Genomic DNA, 24,615 nt, shown 5'->3' on the forward strand with positions numbered 1-24,615 from the left:
TTAACGTGAGATCCTCTCTAAGCTTTAGTGAAATGTGGTTCAGAATATAAACAGCAACACCTCCGCCATTGACATTTTTGTATTTTCCGTAAATGTTATAACCATGTATTTCTACCACTGTATCATCAAATGTATTATTTAAGTGAGTTTCTGAGATATGAATTCCATCTGTTACTAGCAAGTTATTGATTTCATGAACCATGTTTCTTAGGTTACATATGCTAATGTGGGCTCATTATGTTTGAGCTGAGTGGACTTCCTACTAGGGCACACCGCCTCAGTGCTAGCAGTAGAACTCTGGTTCATAGGCACATGATTACTGCATACAATAACTGTAGGATCAACAGAGGCATTCAGGGCAGTTAGAGGGACATTGTGTTTGCAAACGCCACTGGGATAATGTATATTTGCTGCAGCATTATGACAACTCAGCGGCAAAATGGTAGGGCTTAACTGAGCTGGGCTTGGGTCATCGATAAGTCATTGTCTCAGTGCATCCTTGAAATGCATGGACAGAGTCCAGGAGCCAAGATGATTCAGATGGACATCATTCCTGTAGAGCATTTTCTGTTTTTCATTTTCTCTAAATCTAAAAGGCACAAACTAGATTTGAGTCATTGTAATAAGTGATTAAATGCTATTACTCCAACCTTGTGAAAGTAACAAACTGACACGTTTTCATTTGTCAAAAACAACTTTATTTCAAGAGTGCCTTTGATTTGACGGCCTGCACATGCGCAGTTCGGGGCGGGGCGACCGTAAGACCCAATGACGTTTCTGCGCATTCACTTAGCTAGCCAATGTCGCCATTGCATCGCCTACAAGTGTGATCGGGATTTCTATTGGAGAAGCAGTTTCTACCCATCTTCATACTGTAATGTCTTTGGTGCACCTTTAAAATCATCATGTCTCAGGAGACACCAACTGGGAGGAGGTAAATGTTGACCCAAACCAGCAACACAGGGTCAGGGGTTTTATTCTCAAAGCGTTTCAAAGTAGGAGTGCTGATCTAGGATAAGTTTAGCTTTTTCAATTATAATGAATGGACAGGAGTGATCTGATCCTAGATTAGCACTCATCCAAGATGCTTTATGAAAACGGGCCCAGATACATTCCCATCTGCCTAATGGGTCAGGATAGGGTTGTTGTAGGAGGCAGGAAATAGAGCTGATCGGCAGGTTTAATACATCCTCTAATATGAATGACATCCATTTTTTAAAAAGTACTTTATTACAACAAATTATTTGCTGCATTATATAGATAGTCAAAGACGTAATAGGTTACTTCAATATTCTAACATCAGTACAGATAGAAGATAGTGGCCCAAATATCCTGTATGTCATTGTTAAACAATTGAATAAGAACTCATTGTTCAGAAATCCAAATGTGTGCTCTGTGCTAAATACAGCAGTCGAGGGAGTTTGATTAGGCTGAACCGCGGTGCACCGGGCTATGGCCTGTCATGTGATTGGCTCACACCCGTGAGTCAGCATTGTCTCAAACTGACGCAATCACTTTTCACCTGGTGCAAACTCCACCCACCCGGGCCAGCATAATTAAAATTCCCTCATTGTAAAGGCGAATAGGCATCCAAAAAAAGTGAGCACCAAAATGAGCTTACAAATCAGATAGTGAATGATGCTTTACACTCCACACACACATTGTTACTTTCCTCAGCTACAAAACCAAATAACGTTGCTCAAACAGAAGGGGAAGTAACAAAGTCACTGACACAACCAAAACGAAACAGGCAGGGTTTTAGGAGGGGTTCTGAAAGACACTCGTTGGGGTATCCACTGAAAGTTGACTAGTCACAACAACTGGAACGTAAATGACAACCACCACGAGCACCCACTAACTTTGCCCAAGAAGAGGCCAACACAAGAAAAACCCACACCAAACTTAAAAGACAGGAAGCAAACCAAAAGGTTGAGCAAAACAAATACAGGGAAGATCAGACAAATGAAAATTTTTCTATAAATGAAATGGGGAGAGCCAACTAAAAAGGTGTTGACCGGACATCCACATTCAAGACAACTGAAGCACTGGGCCAGCCACTCTTAAATAGCATAAGGGCCAGCACAGATGTAACACATACTGACTAACGAGGTGACACAAATCAGTGCGTCCAATGTGCTAAAGCGCTATACATCCTAAAGTCCAACCTAAAAACATAAATTGAAAAAACAAAACCTTTAACACACAACTACATTTGTTTTGTTGTCAAGTGGCAGAAAATATAATAATTATTTACAAGTTGTATGTAACAAGAAATTCACACGTGAGTAATATTTTGTTGTTCTCACTTCAGGCTGAAGCTTTTGTGTGAGTGCTCATATGAGACTTCAAGCGTCATTTATAACCAAAGCATTTGTCACATTATTTGCACTGGTAAGATTTCTCCCCTGTGTGAACACGCTGATGAAGTCTTAAATAGCTTAATGCGATGTAACCTTTCTTGCATACAGGACAGATATATGGTCTCTCTCCTGTATGAGCTCTCATATGTAATGTCAGTTCTATCTTCTGGTTGAAGGCTTTGTCACAGTCTTTGCACTGATAAGGTCTCTCCCCCGTATGTATCCTTGAATGGACGGTCAAGTGTCCCTTCTGGTTAAACATTTTGCCACATTGTTTGCATTGATAGGGATTCTCTCCTGTGTGTACCCTTGTATGGATGGTCAAGTTGCTCTTCTGGTTAAACCTTTTGCCACATTGTTTGCATTGATAGGGATTCTCTCCTGTGTGTACCCTTGTATGGATGGTCAAGTGTCCCTTCTGGTTAAACCTTTTGCCACATTGTTTGCATTGATAGGGATTCTCTCCTGTGTGTACCCTTGTATGGATGGTCAAGTTGCTCTTCTGGTTAAACCTTTTGCCACATTGTTTGCACTGATAGGGGTTCTCTCCTGTGTGTGTCCTTGAATGGATGGTCAAGTGTCCCTTACGTGTGAAGCTGTTGCCACATTGTTGACACCGATATGGTTTCTCCCCTGCAGCAGAGCAGTCTGGATGAACTGAGAGGGGCTGATCACTGGTTGGTTCTGGTACTCTGTAGCCCTCTCCATCCGCTTCTGTTTTGATCTCCTCAGTTATGATGATAGGTAGAGAGCTCCTCTCTCCGTCATCCACAGTTTGGTTTTGGTACAGATGTGAGGGCTGAGGTAGATCCTCCTGACTGAGTCTGAGCTCCTGTTGTTCCTCTTTAATCTGTGTGGGTTCTGGGTCCTCCTGCCCCAGACTGGGGCTCCACTCCTGCTCACAGTTCTGCTGCTCAGGGGGAACAGAGGGAGTGAGTAGCTGGAAGTCTGGAGGGAAAAAAACATTCAGTCAATATTGACATCTTAATACAATACCTGTAATTTTGTTTGGAAGACCTCTCTGCACTCAAAAATAAAACGATTTTTGTTGACTAGTCTACACTACAGCACGGAAAAGGCTATACTGACATTCCTGACCTACAAAGATATTTAATTTCAGAATTAGTTAAAATTTGGTTAATTTTATCGTTAGGGTTAAGGTAAGGGTTAGTTGTTTACCGGACAGTGGTAGGGCTGGGCGGTATACCGTATATTACTATATACCGGTATTGATGCACGGACCGGTTTGGGGTTTTACTTTACCTTCTATAACGGTATTTGAATGTTTGGTTTGTTAAATGTGATACGCTGTGTGTAATGTCCACTTTTATAGTTTACTCCCCTACTTCAGTCACCGCTCTCTCATGCCGCTTTCCACACAGACCTAGCCCCACCCCCTTTCACTCGGAGTGCATTTGTTGTTGCTCGACCACAGGACACTTGCATTCAGTCTGCCTGTTCAATGCAGCACATGCAACAATGTTGATAACTACGATGCTGTTTCCACATGCTTCTTAATATAAATCCACAAACGTTCTACAATTACACTATTAGTTTGTGTTTCTTACATCTACAAACTGCTAGTTTGTCTTTTCTTAGCAAGTTGTGGCTAAGTTGTGTTAGCTGCTAATCGCTAGTTATCTGGCTAGCTAGCTAATAAATGTACTGAGTCAGAGCAAACTTAGCTAGGTATACAGCCTGATACCAGTGATGGTGTAGACCTAAATCAGCATGTTGTTTGTGCAACAGTATCTTCTAAATCAAAGAGGAATAGGCAAAGCTTGAATATGTTAGCTACATGAAGTAGCTAAGAGAGAGATTATAGGGTACCCAAGGAAACACTGACCATCCCTTTGGTTCCTACCCTGTCACTAACTCCTCCTTGGTATTTTTGTTTGTGTCATGTCAAACACTGTATTCAAAGTGTCCACTATTATCTTATAGCTATAGAATTAGAATAATCATTATTTTTCCATGATTCCAATAATTCACCCAAGTGTTGATCTAAATCGCAAGGTTATTTTATTTTACCTTTATTTAAACTAGGCAAGTCGGGTTAAGAACAAATTCTTATTTTTAATGACGGCCTAGGAACAGTGCAACTGCCTTGTTCAGGGGCAGAAAGACAGATTTTTTTACCTTGTCAGGTCTGGGATTCGATCTTGCAACCGTTGTTACTAGTCCAGCGCTCTAACCACTGGGCTACCTCGATTTTTTTTGCCCATATCGTGCAGCCCTACGTGGCAGTGTGGAAATAATCTCAAATGAGTGCAGGAAATTATTTTGAGTTTAAGTTTAATTGAACAGTATAAAACAATTAGAATGAGTAAGACCCATTGAAATAACTTAGAATGGATGTGTTGCCACCCTAGGGTCAAGCACTACTCAAAGCAAATGTCTAACTTTTATTATTCAAAAACATAAAGTACCGTCAAATACTGTCAACATTTAGAAAAATACTGTGATATGATATTTTGTTCATATCACTCAGCCCTAGTATTTTGTTTAAAAAAGTACTTATAAAAAGAAGCTGTTACCATGTTCCAACGCATACTACACTGCTCAAAAAAATAAAGGGAACACTTAAACAACACAATGTAACTCCAAGTCAATCACACTTCTGTGAAATCAAACTGTCCACTTAGGAAGCAACACCGATTGACAATACATTTCACATGCTGTTGTGCAAATGGAATAGACAAAAGGTGATAATTATAGGCAATGAGCAAGACACCCCCCAAAACAGGAGTGATTCTGCAGGTGGTGACCACAGACCACTTCTCAGTTCCTATGCTTCCTGGCTGATGTTTTGGTCACTTTTGAATGCTGGCGGTGCTCTCACTCTAGTGGTAGCATGAGACGGAGTCTACAACCCACACAAGTGGCTCAGGTAGTGCAGTTCATCCAGGATGACACATCAATGCGAACTGTGGCAAAAAGGTTTGCTGTGTCTGTCAGCGTAGTGTCCAGAGCATGCAGGCGCTACCAGGAGACAGGCCAGTACATCAGGAGACGTGGAGGAGGCCGTAGGAGGGCAACAACCCAGCAGCAGGACCGGTACCTCCGCCTTAGTGCAAGGAGGTGCACTGCCAGAGCCCTGCAAAATGACCTCCAGCAGGCCACAAATGTGCATGTGTCAGCATATGGTCTCACAAGGGGTCTGAGAATCTCATCTCGGTACCTAATGGCAGTCTGGCGAGCACATGGAGGGCTGTGCGGCCCCACAAAGAAATGCCACCCCACACCATGACTGACCCATCGCCAAACCGGTCATGCTGGAGGATGTTGCAGGCAGCAGAACGTTCTCCACGGCGTCTCCAGACTCTGTCACGTCTGTCACATGTGCTCATGTGCTCAGTGTGAACCTGCTTTCATCTGTGAAGAGCACAGGGCGCCAGTGGCAAATTTGCCAATCTTGGTGTTCTCTGGCAAATGCTAAACGTCTGCACGGTGTTGGGCTGTAAGCACAACCCCCACCTGTGGACGTCGGGCCCTCATACCACCCTCATGGAGTCTGTTTCTGACCGTTTGAGCAGACACATGCACATTTGTGGCCTGCTGGAGGTCATTTTGCAGGGCTCTGGCAGTGCACCTCCTTGCACTAAGGCGGAGGTACCGGTCCTGCTGCTGGGTTGTTGCCCTCCTCCGGCCTCCTCCACGTCTCCTGATGTACTGGCCTGTCTCCTGGTAGCGCCTGCATGCTCTGGACACTACGCTGACAGACACAGCAAACCTTTTTGCCACAGTTCGCATTGATGTGTCATCCTGGATGAACTGCACTACCTGAGCCACTTGTGTGGGTTGTAGACTCCGTCTCATGCTACCACTAGAGTGAGAGCACCGCCAGCATTCAAAAGTGACCAAAACATCAGCCAGGAAGCATAGGAACTGAGAAGTGGTCTGTGGTCACCACCTGCAGAATCACTCCTGTTTTGGGGGGTGTCTTGCTAATTGCCTATAATTTCCACCTTTTGTCTATTCCATTTGCACAACAGCATGTGAAATTTATTGTCAATCGGTGTTGCTTCCTAAGTGGACTGTTTGATTTCACAGAAGTGTGATTGACTTGGAGTTACATTGTGTTGTTTAAGTGTTCCCTTTATTTTTTTTGAGCAGTGTATATAGTTTCTGTTTCATAGTTGTCACAAAGGCACTCCACAAATAAAATTGATTTAACAGTGGAATTTGTGTTTTTACATATAGCCTACATTAACTAATGAAAATGCTATTTTGTTACTTGGAATCAGGGAACAAATATTTTTCCAATGTTACCAAACACCATCATGAACACAATCAAATTATTATTTCAGTGATAGCATATGAAATGTATTAATTACACTGTTAGAATTCTGCAGTCAGAATGATAAAGGGGGATCCCTCGAGGCCCAGCGGTTCTAGTGTTTAGTATATTTAAAACCAAATACTTTTACTCAAGTAGTACTATATTTTACTAGGATTTTCACTTTTACCTGAGTCATTTTCTATTATGGTATATTTACTTTTACTCATGTATGACAATTTAGTACTTTTTCCACCAATGCTCAGACTCATCCTCTAGCTTGAAAACAGAAATCCAAACTCTTGCGGTACTGTAGCTCCATGTAAAGTAGTTGAGTAGTATGGTAAGAACCCGAAGAAAAAAACACCAATCAAAACCGTCTAACCCACAGCAGAGCGCTTTTGACGTACCCACTTCATTATACTCGCCCTTAATCCAGTCGCCATATTGGGATGAGGCTACACCCTTCACCTCCCCTTTGGCATATCACAACGTGCCACATTAATCTAATCTATTGGTCTACAAGTCAAATCTCGTACAACAACTGTATTTCACTACAAACCTGCTATGTGTGACGTTCTCTCTGGTTTGGTAGCCATGTCCAACAGCATCCGTAGACGCTCGTTCTCCTCTGCTGAACGGAAGACTTCTTCTTGATACTCCGCTATGGTCTTCTCCACGACCCCGAATATCTCCACAGCAGCCGCGGATAAACGCTCGGTGACGAATACATTCAACAACTGTAGTTTCGACATATTGGAAATGGTTATGAAAGTGTAGTTGTTCGTTTTGTCAAATGAATATTGGCTGAAACCTTTCTCTAAGAATCTGCTTAGCGACCTTTGAACAACAATTTCTATTATTTAAAAAAAAACAATTGATAGTGTTCTCCTTTCACAAAAGCTGGTCGGTATGAAAAAAAAATACTGCATTACATTAGCGCCACCTGCTGTTTTGGAGCCTTTCATGGAAAACCAGTTATTGGATCCAACCCATTACCTGGACAAAGCAGAGTTTGCCCTCAGTTTCAATGTGGGTCCCAAGACGCCGTTTTATTCATGCCTTTGCCTTGTCTGTTAGTACCTTCTAATTAAAGTTGCAATAGAGCCCCACAGTGGAGGTATCATAATACCCATAAAATCTATTGGTCAAACAGGGAAATGTTTCCAATCGTTTTTCCACCATTCATTTTACCCATAGGGAATTGTAGGTCTTTATGAAAGCCACATTAGTAGCTAATTAGTGTTTCATTTTTGTGGAGTAAATACAGGTTAATATATATATATATATATATATATATATATATATATATATATATATATATATATATATATATAGTACCAGTCAAAAGTTTGAACACACCTACTCATTCAAGGGTTTTTCTTTATTTTTACTATTTTCTACATTGTAGAATAATAGTGAAGACATGGACTCATGTTGTAACCAAAAAAGTTTTAAACAAATCAAAATATATTTGAGATTATTCAAAGTAGCCACACTTTGCCTTGATGACAGCTTTGCACACTCTTGGCATCACCAGGCCCAGCAAATCAGAATTAGTTTTCCCCCACAAAAGGGCTTTATTACAGACAGAAATACTCCTCAGGTTCATCAGGTGGCGGGTCTCAGATGATCCCACAGGTGAAGAAGCTGGATGTGGATGTCCTTGGCTGGCTTGGTTTCACATGTTCTGCGATTGTGAGGCTGGTTGGATGTACTGCCAAATTCTCTAAATAGACGTTGGAGTCGGCTTATGGTAGAGAAATTAACATTGAATTCTCTGGCAACAGCTCTGGTGGACATTCCTGTAGTCAACATGCCAATTGCACGCTCTCTCAACTTGAGACATCTGTGGCGTTGTGTGAGAAACTGCACATTTTAGTGGACTTTTATTTTCTCCAGCACAAGGTGCACCTGTGTAATGATCATGCTGTTTAATCAGCTTCTTTATATGCAACACCTGTCAGGTGGATGGATTATCTTGGCAAAGGAGAAATGCTCACGAACAGGGATGTAAACAAATTTGTGCACAACATTTGAGGGAAATAACCTTTCAAGGATCTTTAATTTCAGCTCATGAAACATGGGACCAACACTTTACATTTAGATTTTCTTCAGTATAGATAACCACCAACTGTAGTTACGTGTACAATGCACATTACCCTCCTTACAAGTAAAAAAAAAACTAGCATATAATAGCATAATGAATGTTGTGACATCTTTATTGAAAAATGTTTCTTTATAAACATCGCATGCCACAGATTTAGGACCTGAATGTAGAAATCTTGGTCTGCTGGCCAGTGCCCAAAATCCTTATGTTATATCCCTGCATGTCAGTACCTTTCAGACAATCCCCCTATCACTGTTGGTCCTCCTCAGTGACCTTATGGCTGAAGGTTTTAACTTTCCTCTTGAGAATTAGAATCAGAAGTAGTTGTATAGCTCATTGCAATACTTCACCTCTTCTGGCAAATAGTAACCTAGACTGCCCTGATCATCTAGTTGAGGATTCCAGATAATTCCTCCATCCCAGCAGAAATGTCCCATCCACATAGTAGGATTTTAGATGTGAAGATAGACCAAAGCCCAGTCTATTTTACTGTTACTATAGTCAAGTCTGTGGGTTATGGTATTTTAATGTAGCTGTTATCATTTCACTAATCAATTTAGCTAGCTGGTAAAAGTAACATTTGTTGTCTTTCAGGTGGATGGACCGGAAACCCAGTGACAACACTTGGGTCTGCAGCTGCCATTTTCCGGTGGGAAAGAGAAAAGGCCCTGTATTTACCAGAAAAGGTAGCTCATCCACCATGGCAGAAGAGGAAGATCCAGACTGTTGATTGGGAAACAAGAACAAACAATGCGGCATGAGGATTGGGTGTTGAGTATGAGAAACAATTTGTTTTCTGTCCAGATAAAGATGGTGATACAGCATTGAAAAATACCTACCACTGACCATGTCTCTTTGTTTTCCAGTCCAACAGGAGTGCATCCCTCAGTCCATCCAGTGCGTGGACATCCCGTGCCAGTGTGATCTGGTTGTGGAGACTACGTCAGAACAAGCCTGTAGACAGACAGGTCAGTAACTCATCAAATATGATACAATATTGTGTAAAACAGTGAATTTGTAGATGCATCAATTTGACTTTGTGTCCACTTTTCCCCATGTTAAACACATAGACATGATATGCGGAACATCAGGCTCGCCCCACGAGAAGCAGTGCATGATTAACGCCAACCTCAGCAAGGAGATCTGCTGGAAGTGATGTACTCTCTCACTCTGGGGGTAAGACATCATTTAAACATCACAGATATAAATTCCCACTGTGCCCATGATGAAATGCAACTGTGAATTGTGCTGTACTACTGAATGAAACAGGAAATGCACTCAGACCAGTCTTTGATTGAACTTACGTTGACTACATTACTTTAGTTGGCTGCTTTGAGCAAAACTTGTACGGAATACAGAAAGTATTCAGACCCCTTGACTTTTTCCACATTTTTTTACGTTACAGCCATATTCTAAAAGGGATTTTTTATAAATAATCCCCCTCAATCTACACACAATAGCCCATAATGACAAAGCAAAAACAGGTTTGTAAACATTTTAGAAATATCACATTTACATAATTATTATTCAGTACTTTGCTGAAGCTGAAGTACTTTGCTGAAGCACCGCGTTTCTCGGCGGCTGCTGTGGAGATTTTCGGGGCCGTGGAGAAGAACATAGCGATGTCAGGAAGAACAAAGGTTATGTACGTAACCACGGTTATGTGAGCTACCGGATCACTCCAACCCTCTTTGTCGGTGATCTACGGCACCTCGAAAAAGGACATGAGGTGGAAGTAGTGCGGCGGCAGCTATTTAAGGGGTTTCGCCGCAGCCTCAGCACTACCCGGTACAAATCTGAAATCCTTACTCAGAATGTGTCCTGCTGTGCGGAGGGATACCTTATTGAAGGATACCATATTGGAATGATCCAATGGCTCACATAACCGTGGTTACGTACATAACCTTCGTTCTTCCTGACACCGCTATGTTCTTCTCCAAGACCCCGAATATCTCCACAGCAGCCGGCGAGAAACGCTCGGTGACGAACATATTCAACAACTGTAGTTTGCACGTATTGATGATGGTTATGAATGATGCTACATTTTTTATGTCCATTACAGGGCGTTCCAGGAATGCCCCATAGAAGCCGCCGGCAGAGATTTTTCAATTAACCTGTTCTTGGCAGCGAAACATGTTTTGTATCGAGTGAGATGTGCCTCTTGCATGTGTGTAGATCTTTGTTTTGGTTGTACTGCGTTACGCGCTGTCATCTACTTCTACACGTGGCCGTTGACGCTTCGCATAGAAATGACTAGTTCCTGAAAAAATGCAGGGAAATGTTAGATGTGTGGCAGCTAAAATGGCGAGGAACCTCCTCGCAGGGTACAAAACATGGATTTAATATCTTTCTGAGTTTTCTTGTTTTTGTAGAACCACCTGCAAATGGAATCGAGAACTAAGAAATTATCGGCAAGAACAGGTTAGTTAAAAAATCTATGGTGGTGGTTTGTGTGTGGCTTTCCTGTAACGGCCAGTAATGGACACCAAAAACCTTGAGGTGAGGAGGAGGATTATTTAAGATACTGTTTGAAAGTTTTCTGATGTTTTTGGAAGATGGGCAGGGACTCTGCTGTCCTGGCTTCAGGGAGAAGCTGGTTCTACCATTGGTGTGCCAGAACAGAGAAGAACTTGGGCTGAGTGGGAGCTGCCCTCCCGTAGGGGTGGGAAGGCAAAGAGACCTGAGGTGTCAGAACGGAGTGCTCGGGTTGGGGTGTAGGGTTTGAGCATAGCCTGAAGTTCCTCTTGTTGTTCCGTAGGTAAGCACCATGGTCTTGTAGTGGATGGGAGCTTCGATTGGAAGCCCCAGTGGAGTGTGCGGAGGAGCGGGGTGACATGAGAGAACTTGGGAAGGTTGAAAACCAGGCGGGCTGCAGTGTTCTAGATAAGTTTGATGGCACGAGTGGGGAGCCCAGCCAACAGCGAGTCGCAGTAGTCCAGACGGGAGAGGACGAGTTCCTGGATTAGGACCTGCACCGCTTCCTGTGTGAGGTAGGGTCGTATTCTACGGATGTTGAAAAGCATGAACCTGCAGGAGCGTGTCACTGCTTCAGTGTTTGCAGAGAACGGCAGGGTGTTGTCCAGGGTCACGCCAAGGTTCTTTACACTCTGGGAGGGGGACACTGTGGAGTTGTCAACTGTGATGGAGAGGTCTTTGAGCAGGCAGGCCTTCCCCGGGAGGAAGAGCAGTTTTTTCTTGTTGAGCTTGAGGTGCTGGGCCAACATCCATGTTGAGATATCTGCCAGGCACGCAGAGATGCGTGTCGCCACCTGGGTGTCAGAAGGGGGAAAGGAGAAACGTAGTTGAGTGTCATCCGCATAGCAATGATAGGAGAGACCATGTGAGGATATGATGGAACCGAGTGATTTGGTGTATAGTGACAAAATTACATACTCTGTTATGCACATCATTTGTATACGCCTTAAACCTGTACATTTCCACTGTCTATTTCTATCATGTGAGAAGAAGCCAGTGTTTTTCCTCTCTTGTTTCTGAGTAACTTAGTCACGTGGCCAAAGACAAAAGGGCCGTCTGAGTGACCCGTCTTTTGGTCCATCCTGTTCTTTTCCTATCTTTCAAGGGCACAGCTGTGTGGAGATATGAAGAGAACAGAGGCTAGCTTGAGCAGAAGCGACAATTCTATCAGCAGAAAGGAGTAACAAAACTGGCATTATCACTTGTTTGTACGCTATGCTCCCACCATGATCTCACACCCCTGCTAAAATGCCATATAGACAAAAGAGGTTGTATTTTCCTATAAAGGCTGAGAACCAACTGTTGTTTGTTGGGCTCTTGACTGTTGCACCTGCTCCATTATTGCAAATCTTATAATAAAATAAGTTGTTTTGAGGAATCTACAGTCTCTGCCTTCCTTTCTGGTTAGAATTTCTACGACAACAGAGAGAAGAGGAGAGGGCCTAGAACTGAGCCCTGGGGGACACCAGTAGTGAGGGTACATGGTGCAGACACAGATCCTCTCCACGTCACCTGGTAAGAGCGGCCTGCCAGGTAGGATGCAATCCAAGGGTGTGCGAAGCCTGAGACACCCAGCCCTAAGAGGGTGGGGAGGAGGATCTGATGATTCACAGTGTCGAAGGCAGTGGAGAGAGAGTCAGCTTTGGGAGTGCGGGGAGACTCCATGACACAGAGAAGAGCAGTCTCGGTTAAGTGACCCGTCTTGAAGCCTGACTGGTTAGGGTCAAGAAGATCATTCTGAGAGAGATGACAAGAAAGTTGATCAGAGAACGCACGCTCAAGTGTTATGGAAAGAAAAGAATGAAGAGATACAGGTCTATAGTTTTTGGCGTCAGATGAGTCGAGTGTTGGTTTCTTGAGGAGGTCAGCAACTCGGGCCATTTTGCAGTCAGAAGGGACGCAGCCAGTGGTCAGGGATGAGTTGATGAGGGAAGTGAGGAATGGGAGAAGGTCACCAGAGATGGTCTGAAGAAGGGGGTGGGGTCGAGCAGGCAGGTTCAGGCGGCCATACCTCACAAGTCGCAGGATGTCATCTGGAGAGAGAGGGGAGAAAGAGGTCAAGGCATAGGGTAGTTCTGTGTGAGTGAGACCAATAGCCTGAGTGAATGAGTAGCGGATGTCGTCAACCTTTTTTTCAAAGTGGTTGACAAAGTCGTCCGTAGAGAGGAAGGGTGAGGGAGAGAGGGAGGGAGGAGAAGGTGAAAAATAGTTTCCGAGGGTTAGAGGCAGAAACTTGAAATTTAGAGTGGTAGAAAGTGGCTTTAGCAGTGGATACAGAGGAAGAGAAGGTAGATCGGAGGGAGTGAAAGGATGATAGGTCCTTCGGAAGTTTAGTTTTCCTACATTTTTGCTAAGCTGGCTGCAGTCCTGTTCTGTAAGCTCACAATGAGTCACTCAGCCATGGAGCAGGAGGGCAGGGCCGACACGGCCGGGAGGAAAGGGGACAGTGTGAGTCATAGGATGCGGAAAGGGAGGAGAGGGGGTCAAAAAGGCCGAATCAGGAGGGAGGAGGGAGAAGGATTTAGCAGAAGGGAGAGATGATAGGATAGAAGAGGAGAGAGTATTGGGATAGAGTGCGAAGATTGCGATGGCGCATGACCATCTGGGTAGGGGCTGAGTGGACAGGGTTGGAGAACATACTCTTTCATATCCTGAAAGAAAGACATTTTCACTACAATACATTTTAATAGAAAGTTAGTAAAAATAGATAAGATCTTGCTACCATGGAAAGGAAAATACCTGTCTATTTGTGGAAAAGTCCCGTGATTAACTCTTTAGTCATGTCCCAGTTTACTTATTTGCTTATGGCCTTGCCTACACCTAGTGACTTGTTTAAATTATATGAGCAAAAAATATTCAATTTTATTTGGAATGATAAACCAGACAAAATTAAACAGGCCTATTTATATAATGAATATGAACTCGGAGGGCAGGAATTATTAAATATTAAAGCATTAGACCTCTCACTAAAGGCTTCAGTCATACAAAGTTATACTTAAATCCGTACTGGTTCTCCAGCAGATTAGTAAGAATGTCTCGCCCCATGTTCAAGAATGGCCTTTTTCCCTTTATTCAGATTTCAACCTCTCACTTTCGGTTATTTAAAAATTAAATCTCCAAAATATCGCTATTTTTAAAACAAGCTATAGAAAGTTGGTTGCAATTTCAGTTTAATCCACCAGAAAAGAGAGAACAAATATTACAATAAATAATGGTTCAACTCAAATATACTAATTGATTAAAAAAACATGTTTTTTTTTTACAACTGTATAATCTTTGTAAATGATATCATAGATAGGACTGGTGGAGTTGTCACACATGCAGCTAACACAAATATATGGAAATGTCTGCTCTACCCAAAATTACAACCAACTAATTGCAGCATTAGAGCAAAAATGGAAGAGGCAAGTGGAAGGGGGAGGAAGAAAGGAACTTGTCTGTTGGCCCTGCATTAAAGATCATAATTGGTTAAAGAAAATTGTGATAAATAAAAAAGTATACCAGTTTCATTTAAGGACCAAAAAATTGACAGCTGTGGCATATAGATTGCAAAATAGTTGGGAAGAGATTTTTGATGTACTGATTCCATGGCACATGAACTGATACACAAAATGACGGCGGATTCAAAACAGTGTTTTTCATTTTTTATTATTATACAAAATTCTTGCAACCAATAGAATGTTATATATATATATTACAGTACCAGTCAAACATTTGGACACAACTTTTTACTATTTTCTACATTGTAGAATAATAGTGAAGACATCAAAACTACGAAATAACACATATGGAATCATGTAGTAACCAAAAAAGTGTTAAACAAATCAAAAAATGAGATTCTTCAAAGTAGCCATCCTTTGCCTTGATGACAACCTTCCACACTATTGGCATTCTCTCAACCAGCTTCATGAGGGAGTCACCTGGAATGCATTTCAATGAACAGGTGTTCCTAGGTAATTTGTGGAATTTCTTTCATTCTTAATGTGCTTGAGCCAATCAGTCGTGTTGTGACAAGGTAGGGGTGGTATACAGAAGATAGCCCTATTTGGTAAAATACCAAGTCCATATTATGGCAAGAACAGCTCAAATAGGCAAAGAGAAACGACAGTCCATCATTACTTTAAGACATGAAGTTCAGTCAATACGGAAAATTTCAAGAACTTTGAACGTTTCTTCCAGTGCAGTCGCAAAAACCATCAGGCGCTATGATGGAACTGGCTCTCATGAGGACTGCCACAGGAAAGGAAGACCCAGAGTTACCTCTGCTGCAGAGGATAAGTTCATTAGAGTTACCAGCCTCAGAAATTGCAGCCCAAATAAATGCTTCCGAGTTCAAGTAACAGACACATCTCAACATCAACTGTTCAGAGGAGACTGCGTGAATCAGGTCTTCGTGGTCGAATTGCTGCAAAGAAACCACAACTAAAGGACAACAATAATAAGAAGAGATTTGCTTGGACCAAGAAACACGAGCAATGGACATTAGACAGGTGGAAATCTGTCCTTTGGTCTGGCAAATAGAAATCAAAACTGGATGATGTTCAGCGATAGATGGGAGGGGTTGAGTGGAGTTGAAGGGTGGGACTAAAAATAACAAGATAACTCATGTAAAATATACAGTGTCCGTAAAATGTGTATAGTTTCAGAACGTATGTGAAACAGCACAGTTGGAAAACATATGGCAAATAGAAATCAAAATTGGATGGTGTTCAGAGATATATGGGAGGGGTTGAGGGTAGCTGAAGGAGGGGACTAAAAACAAACAAAAGATAACTATTGTAAAATATACTGTGTCTGTAAACTGTATATATTGTATATATAAGATGGAAGTAGAAGCCTAAGTGTTGTTGTTCATTAGTTTACTCCAATTAGGGGAGGGATGGTAGGGTTAGAGGAAAATAATAAAATTAAATATATATATATTTTTTTTAAAGTGTATATATATATATATAAACACACACACAAAAACATATATGGGGGATTGGAAATGATGCAATTACATTGAAAGCCACAATCTGTCTGCAATATTAAAGCTGATCTACTCCCCCACAAAAAAATGAAAACATAAAACATAAAATATTTGCTGCATTATATAGTCAACAAAGACATAATAGGCTACTATAATATTCTAACATGCAGACAGAAGTACAGATAGAAGATAGTGGCCCAAATATTCTGTATGTCATTGTTAAACAATTGAATATGAACTCCTGTTGTTTAGGAATCCAAGTGTGTGCTCTGCTAGACACAGTTGTGATGACTTCCTGAAGCCAGCAGTGCAGGAGTTTGATTAGGCTGAACCGCGGTGCACCGGACTATGGCACGTCATGTGACCAGGCAAAAGCGGTGAGGGAGGAGTGGCTCATGCACGTGAGGCAGCCTGGTTTCAAAAAGGATGCAATCACTTTTCAGCCAGGCCAGCATTGTCAAATTCCCTCATTGTCCTGGCCAGTAGGTATCCAAAAAAAGTGAAAGCTAAAATGAGCTTACAAATCTGATACTGACTGATGTTTTATCACTCCTCTCACATAACTACATTTGTTTTGTTGTCAAATGCCAGGCAATAGAACATAAATTATTTACAAGTTGGATGTAACAAGAAATTCACGTGAGTAATCATTTGTTGTTCTAACTTCAGGCTGATTCTTTTGTGTGAGTGCTCATATGAGACTTCAAGCTTCCTTTATAACCAAAGCATTTGCCACATTCTTTGCACTGGTAAGGTTTCTCCCCGGTGTGAACACGCTGATGAAGTCTTAAATAGCTTAATGCCATGTAACTTTTCTTGCATACAGGACAATTATATGGTCTCTCCCCTGTGTGAACTCTCATATGCAATATCAATTCCATCTTCTGGTTGAAGGATTTGTCACAGTCTTTGCACTGATAAGGTTTCTCCCCTGTGTGTATCCTTGAATGGATGGTCAAGCTTCCTTTCTGGTTAAACATTTTGCCACATTGTTTGCACTGATAGGGATTATCTCCTGTGTGTACCCTTGTATGTCTGTCCAAGTCGCCTTTCTGGATGAAGCTTTTGTCACATTGTTTGCACAGATAAGATTTCTCTCCTGTGTGTATTTTTGAATGGATGGTCAAGTGTCCCTTACGTGTGAAGCTTTTGTCACATTGTTGACACCGATATGGTTTCTCCACTGCAGCAGAGCAGTCTGGATGAACTGAAAGGGGCTGATCACTGGTTGGTTCTGGTACTATGTAGCCCTCTCCATCAGCTTCTGTTTTGATCTCTTCAGTTATGATGATAGGTAGAATACCCCTCTCTCCGTCATCCACAGTTTGGTTTTGGTATAGATATGATGGCTGAGGTGAGTCCTCCTGACTGAGTCTGAGCTCCTGTTGTTCCTCTTTAATCTGTGTGGGTTCTGGGTCCTCCTGCCCCAGACTGGGGCTCCACTCCTGCTTACAGTTCTGCTGCTCAGGGGGAACGGCAGGAGTCAGTACCTGGAAGTCTGGAGGGAAAAAATATATCTTAAACAGGTGCACTATGCAGAAATCGCTCGGTCATTTCTTGGTTGCTAAATAGTTTTCTAATAGTTTTCCTTATTTCAGTTTAAATGACAAAACAAGCAAGCATAGTGTAGCAAATCATTGTACCATCTAAACTGTTGTGAAATATATTCTCCATAACCAAAAATATTGTATTTTCAGCTGTTTGAAGCTGGTGTAAAAAACTGAAAGTAAAAAACTAAACTTAAGAATGGGAAGCAGAGAATTAATGCGCATAGCACATATAGAACAGATCTACCGCTTCTTAGACTTGCTTTCAATGAGAATGACAGCTCTATAACTACATTTCTATGTGAATTTGGTCATTTGGCCAAAATATTACATATTCCAGCTTTAATAAAGTATCAGAAATGTTGTTTGGAAGGCCTCTCTGTGCTCAAAAATAAGACGGTTTGTTGACTAGTCTACACTAAACAGCACAGAAAAGACTATAAGTGCACTCCTGATCTGCAAAAATGTATTTTATTTCAGAATTAGTTCAAATTAGTTTAAGTTCAGTGTTAAGGTTAATGGTTTGGTTAGGGTCAGTTTTATATTTTGGTTAGTCGTTTACGGGTCAGGAATGTCCTTAGAGCCGCTCCCCCAGCACGTGATTTATATAAAGCAATGTTGGTGAACCAGAGTTTCGTTCAAGGGTGCTTATAGCAATAGAGGAAGGGTTTCTACAGTCACAAAGTCAAAATTGGCTAAAATGTGCTTTTTGATAAAAAAAATATATTTAACCTTTATTTAAGATTAGGCATAAAGTTAGCAGTGTGGTTACGTTACATTTAAAATTACATTTTATGAAGAGACATTTAAGAAATAGGAGGGATTTATGACTTTGAGGCTATGGTATCTAGTGACGATCGAGGAAGAGACGAAGCTCTTTAGCATGGGAGAGGCTATACGACAAGCCTGGTGCCCAAAATTGATGACGTATGTCGTGCAGAGAGACTTGAGTGGGGATGAACGGATTCGGTTCAGTCAGTCGTCCTAATCAGCCCTCCTCAGCTAGCTAGTTCTATTTTGCAACGGGTCACCAAACAACTTATGCAAAATCACGCGACGTGATTGAGATGCTTAATATCAAAGACGTTTACAGTCATTTTACATTTACATTTTTACAGTCACGCCACATCCTTACTGTACCCACGTAACCTGTCGAGAATTGTAAACTTGTTTGCCGAAGTTGGGACTTTTGCATTGTTGATTTTTTTATGTAGACGTTGCCGCAGTTGTACATTTTCGGTGAAAGTCACTACAATAAATGTGCTTTAGCTGTCACTCTGGCCTGATATTGGCTATCTAGCTACCTCCCTCTCCCCACTGCAGGACAGCAGTGCTCGGCAATCAAGAGTGAAGGACAGACTGTGCCCTGTTTTGTTGTTGCCGGGTTGCAGCGCAAACTCTTCCGGTTGAACAGTAGACTCCATCACGATGACACCCAGATGGTTACTACCAAAATTACACATTATTTATCGTGCAGGCTGCTATCCTACTTGAAATATAATCAAGTGGGCTGGAACAAGTTGACCAAGTAGCTACCGCCAACGACATGTGACACAGATGCACGGTGAAGCAACTTCTGCCCAGTCGGAATTACAGCAACTTTGCACTGTTCATCCACAACCGCGTGGTGAAACAAAGCCGTTTTCCAACGGATCCAGTTAGGAGAACTTATTTCAAGGAGCGCTCCATAAACCACCGCCCAGCGGGCAGAGATAAGCATGCTGGACTGGGACACTTTTTATAAGTAAAACCTCAAACTGTATAGGACTCAGCGTTGTTTCCCTGTTACCAACTCAAATATATTTTCCTTAAATCAGACGAAATTACCTGCAATAGACTGGTATTGCATATATGTAAGCGTAACACGGCTACACAGAACCACGGCGGACCCATTTTAAATTGAGAGGCGTTTTTTCCTATTAGAACGTGTCACACTGCAACCTGCCTAGCAATGTCCTGGGGCGTGGCTTACGGAGCGCTCTTTGGAATAATATCGCAGTATTCCAATGGATCGAGTTTGTCGTCACGTTAGTTAAATGGCATATCAGAGTGATATCCAGATGGTGACCAATACCACAAGTTATTTATCCCTCGCCCATCGATATAAACATCACTGTCTTTTACACGTTTACACTAGCGCAATGCTGCTGTTGACAACTAGCCAGCATAAACTAGTATCACCAGAATGACTGACTGAACCGAATCCATTCGTCTCCACTCGACTCTCAACTGCGCGACATACGTCATCAATTTGGGAACCAGGCGTGTTTGTTTAGCCTCTTCCTTTTAACATACCACAATGTGTCACATGAGCAGGGTTGCCATGCCCGTGGTTTCCCCCGACAATTGGGTTACTTGGAAAACGATGTTGCGGGCGAATTGTTCGTGGGCTGCAGGTTTTTGGCCCACTTTTGTCCTACTCTGCACTGCGGCCACCATCGCATTTCTTTAAAAATATATATATATTTTACTGTGACCGGTTGCTGCTGATTATCAGGCAGTGAGGGAGGCTGTTACTGAATGAGTGGTGGGGAGGGCCGGAAGGAGGTGTGACAGAGCAGCAGTTCTTGAGTGCTGCGCGAGTGGACATTTGAAATGGCAGTTATGGAACTCCCAGTCACTGTAATCCGACAACAGGTGGAAATTATAGGCAATTAGAAAGACACCCCCAATAAAGGAGTGGTTCTGCAGGTGGTGACCACAGACCACTTCTCAGTTCCTATGCTTCCTGGCTGATGTTTTGGTCACTTTTGAATGCTGGCGGTGCTTTCACTCTAGTGGTAGCATGAGACGGAGTCTACAACCCACACAAGTGGCTCAGGTAGTGCAGCTCATCCAGGATGGCACATCAATGCGAGCTGTGGCAAGAAGGTTTGCTGTGTCTGTCAGCGTAGTGTCCAGAGCATGGAGGCGCTACCAGGAGACAGGCCAGTACATCAGGAGACGTAGAGGAGGCCGTAGGAGGGCAACAACCCAGCAGCAGGACTGCTACCTCCGCCTTTGTGCAAGGAGTAGCAGGAGGAGCACTGCCAGAGCCCTGCAAAATGACCTCTAGCAGGCCACAAATGTGCATGTGTCTGCTCAAACGGTCAGAAACAGACTCCATGAGGGTGGTATGAGGGCCTGACGTCCACAGGTGGGGGTTGTGCTTACAGCCCAACACCGTGCAGGACGTTTGGCATTTGCCAGAGAACACCTAGATTGGCAAATTCGCCACTGGTGCCCTGTGCTCTTCACAGATGAAAGCAGGTTCACACTGAGCACGTGACAGAGTCTGGAGACGCCGTGGAGAACGTTCTGCTGCCTGCAACATCCTCCAGCATGACCGGTTTGGCGGTGGGTCAGTCATGGTGTGGGGTGGCATTTCTTTGGGGGGCCGCACAGCACTCCATGTGCTCGCCAGAGGTAGCCTGACTGCCATTAGGCACCGAGATGAGATCCTCAGACCCCTTGTGAGACCATATGCTGGTGCGGTTGGCCCTGGGTTCCTCCTAATGCAAGACAATGCTAGACCTCATGTGGCTGGAGTGTGTCAGCAGTTCCTGCAAGAGGAAGGTATTGTTGCTATGGACTGGCCCGCCCGTTCCCCAGACCTGAATCCAATTGAGCACATCTGGGACATCATGTCTCGCTCCATCCACCAACGCCACGTTGCACCACAGACTGTCCAGGAGTTGGCGGATGCTTTAGTCCAGGTCTGGGAGGAGATCCCTCAGGAGACCATCCGCCACCTCATCAGGAGCATGCCCAGGCGTTGTAGGGAGGTCATAAAGGCACGTGGAGGCCACACACACTACTGAGCCTCATTTGGACTTGTTTTAAGGACATTACATCAAAGTTGGATCAGCCTGTAGTGTTGTTTTCCACTTTAATTTTGAGTGTGACTCCAAATCCAGACCTCCATGGGTTGATAAATTTGATTTCCATTGATAATTTTTGTGTGATTTTGTTGTCAGCACATTCAACTATGTAAAGAAAAAAGTATTTAATAAGAATATTTCATTCATTCAGATCTAGGATGTGTTATTTTAGTGTTCCCTTTATTTTTTTGAGCAGTGTATATATATATCTCAATTGATTCTTGAAGAATAGAACTTTTAAATGCCTCATGAGCTTAGTTCAACTGTCACATTCCATAAGAACCAAAAATATAAGCTTGTTTTACTCCAATGTTTCTAAAACATTGTAAATGTAAACAAACACTGTAAAGCCTCTTAACATGGTTAAAACAATATTTTTTATATCATGGATGGTCAGTCCTTTCATCCATAGCTCTGTCTATTAATCTGAGAGTGGTTACATTTCTCCAGGCCCATCCCTCAGCTTTTTACCAAAACAGAGACGGGGTGTCCGTTTTGTTATTGTTTCATCTGTGGATTTGCCCTTTAAATAGCTGCATATTATCAATATATCAACGTGTCACCAACAAAAGGTAAACAATAGGCCTATAGCAAATGCAGAATATGGCATTCATTTTTCACATGTAAATAGCATTTTTCATTAGTGCTCAAAGCACGCCATTCCAAGAGCGCTGCATTTATTTCCCCACTCGAATCAATGAGCCCAATCAGTCCTCCATGACAACAAAATCATAAACAACAGAGTAGGGCTGGCTAATAAGTCCTTAGTTTTGGGGTCATGCTCAGGAAAAACAATTTGGCTAATCTATCCTTCCATATTTCGAAGTCCTATTCTTAAAGACCAGGGTGTATAGCATTTATTGGAATGACTGGAATTCTGAAAGACTTTGGTTTTTAATGTAAAGATATCATTTAATCGTATTATTATATGTAGTAGAAAGTGAATGGTTAGAAGAAGCCGACATAACCAACCCTATAAAGTAAAATTTAACATCCATATATGGCCAGCTATGTAAACGTTAACATTGTTTTATTCTGCAATAGATGTGGCTCAACAGTTAAATAAAGGTTAAATAAAGTAAACATACATTTTTGTCTTCTTATAATGCCTCTTAAGGGGAACGTGACGGAATGTAATCACATTACATTACTGAGTTAGGGTAATCCAAAAGTTACGTTACTGATTACATTTTGGAACGGTAACTAGTAACTAATGGATTACATTTAGAAAGTAACCTACCCAACCCTGCTGGCTCGTAAGGACACAACTGCCAGAAAATAGCCTGAAGTTCGTCCAAGTGTGTCTGTCTTTCTCAGAGATTGTGATCCTCTGTCCAACTCTCATCACTCAAACTCCTCTGTTGGATTTATCTATAGCTATACACATGCGCAAATGGGATTGATTTACAATCATAGCAGTCAAACAAGTTAAATCGACATCCGTTGATGGAAAATTATCTGGCGAGTTTAATAAGTGCGATTTATCTTTCCTCTTGCGACATGTTAAAAATCCTCGATTACATCACGTTAGCTCGCAATAATTGTTATTTTCATGTAAAAACGAATTTTGATTCTTACGTCGTGACGTGGATATTCCTTCTTAATTCGCTCGATAACGTTATGGAAAAAGGGTTTATTGGATAAACGTGGCAACTCCTCTCTTACTGCACCCCCAAAATTGGGGCTAGTTTTCAGGCCTTGTGGGCAGGTTTTGAGTAGTCATTGTCTAGAAATGTTAGCTAGACCTGGCAACCCTGCACACGAACGTCTCCCTGATAAAATAACGGTTAAAAAAAATCTAAAATAAACATGAATCTAGTCCATTAGTCAAATCTCGTTACAACAACAGAATGTTGTACGAACCTGCTCTGTGTAACTTTATCTCTGGTTTGCTAACCAAATCCAACAGCCTGCGTAAACGCTCGTTCTCCTCCGCTGAACGGCAGATTTCTTCCTGATACTCTGCTACGGTTTTCTCCACGGCTCCGAATATCTCCACAGCAGCCGCCGACAAACGCTCGGTGACAAACATATTCAACATCTGTAGCTTTGACATATTAGCAATGGTTATGAAAGTCTATGTTTTCGCTTTATCAAAGGAATGTTGGTTGAAACCTCTATCTCTGATTCTGCTTTGCGTTCTTCTTCTTCTTCGATGAGGTTTAACGGCGGTTGGCATCCAATAAATGTTGAATTACCGCCACCAACTAGACTGGAGTATAAATCCTTTATACTTTGCATGAAAAAAGTAAAATACCCTACCATCTAACCCTACACTCATTACAACCCCACCACCCTATTCCACTATTTAAATCTATGTAGTCCTACCTCAGGCCAACAACCTGGAAGGACGGGACACCTAGTTTAGCGGCTGGTAGCAACCAGCCAACAAGAATAGACCAGTGGAGGCTCCTCAGAGGAGGAAGGGGAGGACCATCCTCCTCAGTGAATTTTATAAAAATGTAAATAGTAAAACATAAAAAGGTTATCCTTTTTAGATAAAACTATATTAAATATATTCACGTCACCAAATAATGTATTAATAGACACTTTTGCATTGAAGGTCGAGAGTAGCCTCAACAGCACTCTGTAGGGTATCACCATGGTGTAGTCGGAGGACAGCTAGCTCCCGTTCTCCTCTGGGTACATTGACTTCAATACAAAACCGAGGAGGTTCGTGGTTCTCACCCCCTTCCATAGACTTACACAGTAATTATGACAACTTCCAGAGGACGTCCACCAACCTATCAGAGCTCTTGCAGCATGAACTGACATGTTGTCCACCCAATCAAAGGATCAGATAATTAATCTAGTACTGAAAGTATAAGCTACAGCTAGCTAGCACTGCAGTGCATAATATGTGGTGAGTAGTTCAGTCAAAAAGAGAGAAAGACAATAGTTGAACAGTTTTGAACAATTTAATTTCTTCCAAAATTAAGGAGAAGCAAGAGAGAGACGGTTATTTTATTTGTTTCACTTGCTTAGCTAGCAAATGCAGCAAGCTAGTTTAGCCTA

At 42.3% G+C, this 24,615-nt stretch overlaps 2 protein-coding genes and 1 long non-coding RNA gene across 5 annotated transcripts; 1 reads left to right on the forward strand and 2 right to left on the reverse strand.

The window, feature by feature from the left end:
• Positions 1-675: 675 nt before the first annotated feature.
• On the reverse strand, positions 676-7,394 carry LOC129859877 (zinc finger protein 239-like). The gene is made up of 2 exons (XM_055930101.1): positions 7,202-7,394; positions 676-3,308 (listed from the first exon to the last, which is right to left on the reverse strand). The coding sequence occupies exons 1-2, from the start codon at positions 7,392-7,394 to the stop codon at positions 2,380-2,382; spliced, it is 1,122 nt and encodes a 373-aa protein (XP_055786076.1). The 3' UTR covers positions 676-2,379.
• Positions 7,395-7,563: 169 nt separating this feature from the next.
• LOC129859889 (uncharacterized) lies at positions 7,564-12,602 on the forward strand. Of its 3 annotated transcripts, none has more exons than XR_008760216.1 (5): positions 7,564-7,671; positions 9,344-9,524; positions 9,616-9,717; positions 9,820-11,739; positions 12,330-12,602. It is a non-coding gene; the product is annotated as an uncharacterized LOC129859889 (long non-coding RNA). The 3 variants fall into 3 exon arrangements; XR_008760215.1 differs by having other exon boundaries at positions 9,820-9,925; positions 11,508-12,602; XR_008760214.1 differs by having other exon boundaries at positions 9,820-12,602.
• A 2,254-nt stretch (positions 12,603-14,856) lies between these two features.
• LOC129859875 (zinc finger protein 239-like) lies at positions 14,857-23,841 on the reverse strand. Its single transcript, XM_055930099.1, has 2 exons — positions 23,464-23,841; positions 14,857-17,691 (listed from the first exon to the last, which is right to left on the reverse strand). Exons 1-2 carry the CDS (start codon positions 23,654-23,656, stop codon positions 16,859-16,861), a joined length of 1,026 nt encoding a protein of 341 aa, XP_055786074.1. The 5' UTR covers positions 23,657-23,841; the 3' UTR covers positions 14,857-16,858.
• Positions 23,842-24,615: the final 774 nt, after the last annotated feature.

Source organism: Salvelinus fontinalis, chromosome 7 (genome assembly GCF_029448725.1).
Source record: "Salvelinus fontinalis isolate EN_2023a chromosome 7, ASM2944872v1, whole genome shotgun sequence".
Classification (NCBI taxonomy): domain Eukaryota; kingdom Metazoa; phylum Chordata; class Actinopteri; order Salmoniformes; family Salmonidae; genus Salvelinus; species Salvelinus fontinalis.

Excerpts from the sequence above, each read along its gene's own strand:
- LOC129859877 (XM_055930101.1), bottom strand. The coding sequence starts at position 7,394 with ATGTCGAAACTACAGTTGTTGAATGTATTCGTCACCGAGCGTTTATCC. Across the intron at positions 3,309-7,201 it reads GAGAACGTCACACATAGCAG|ACTTCCAGCTACTCACTCCC; the intron begins GTTTGTAGTGAA and ends TTTTCCCTCCAG.
- LOC129859875 (XM_055930099.1), bottom strand. The coding sequence starts at position 23,656 with ATGTCAAAGCTACAGATGTTGAATATGTTTGTCACCGAGCGTTTGTCG. Across the intron at positions 17,692-23,463 it reads GATAAAGTTACACAGAGCAG|ACTTCCAGGTACTGACTCCT; the intron begins GTTCGTACAACA and ends TTTTCCCTCCAG.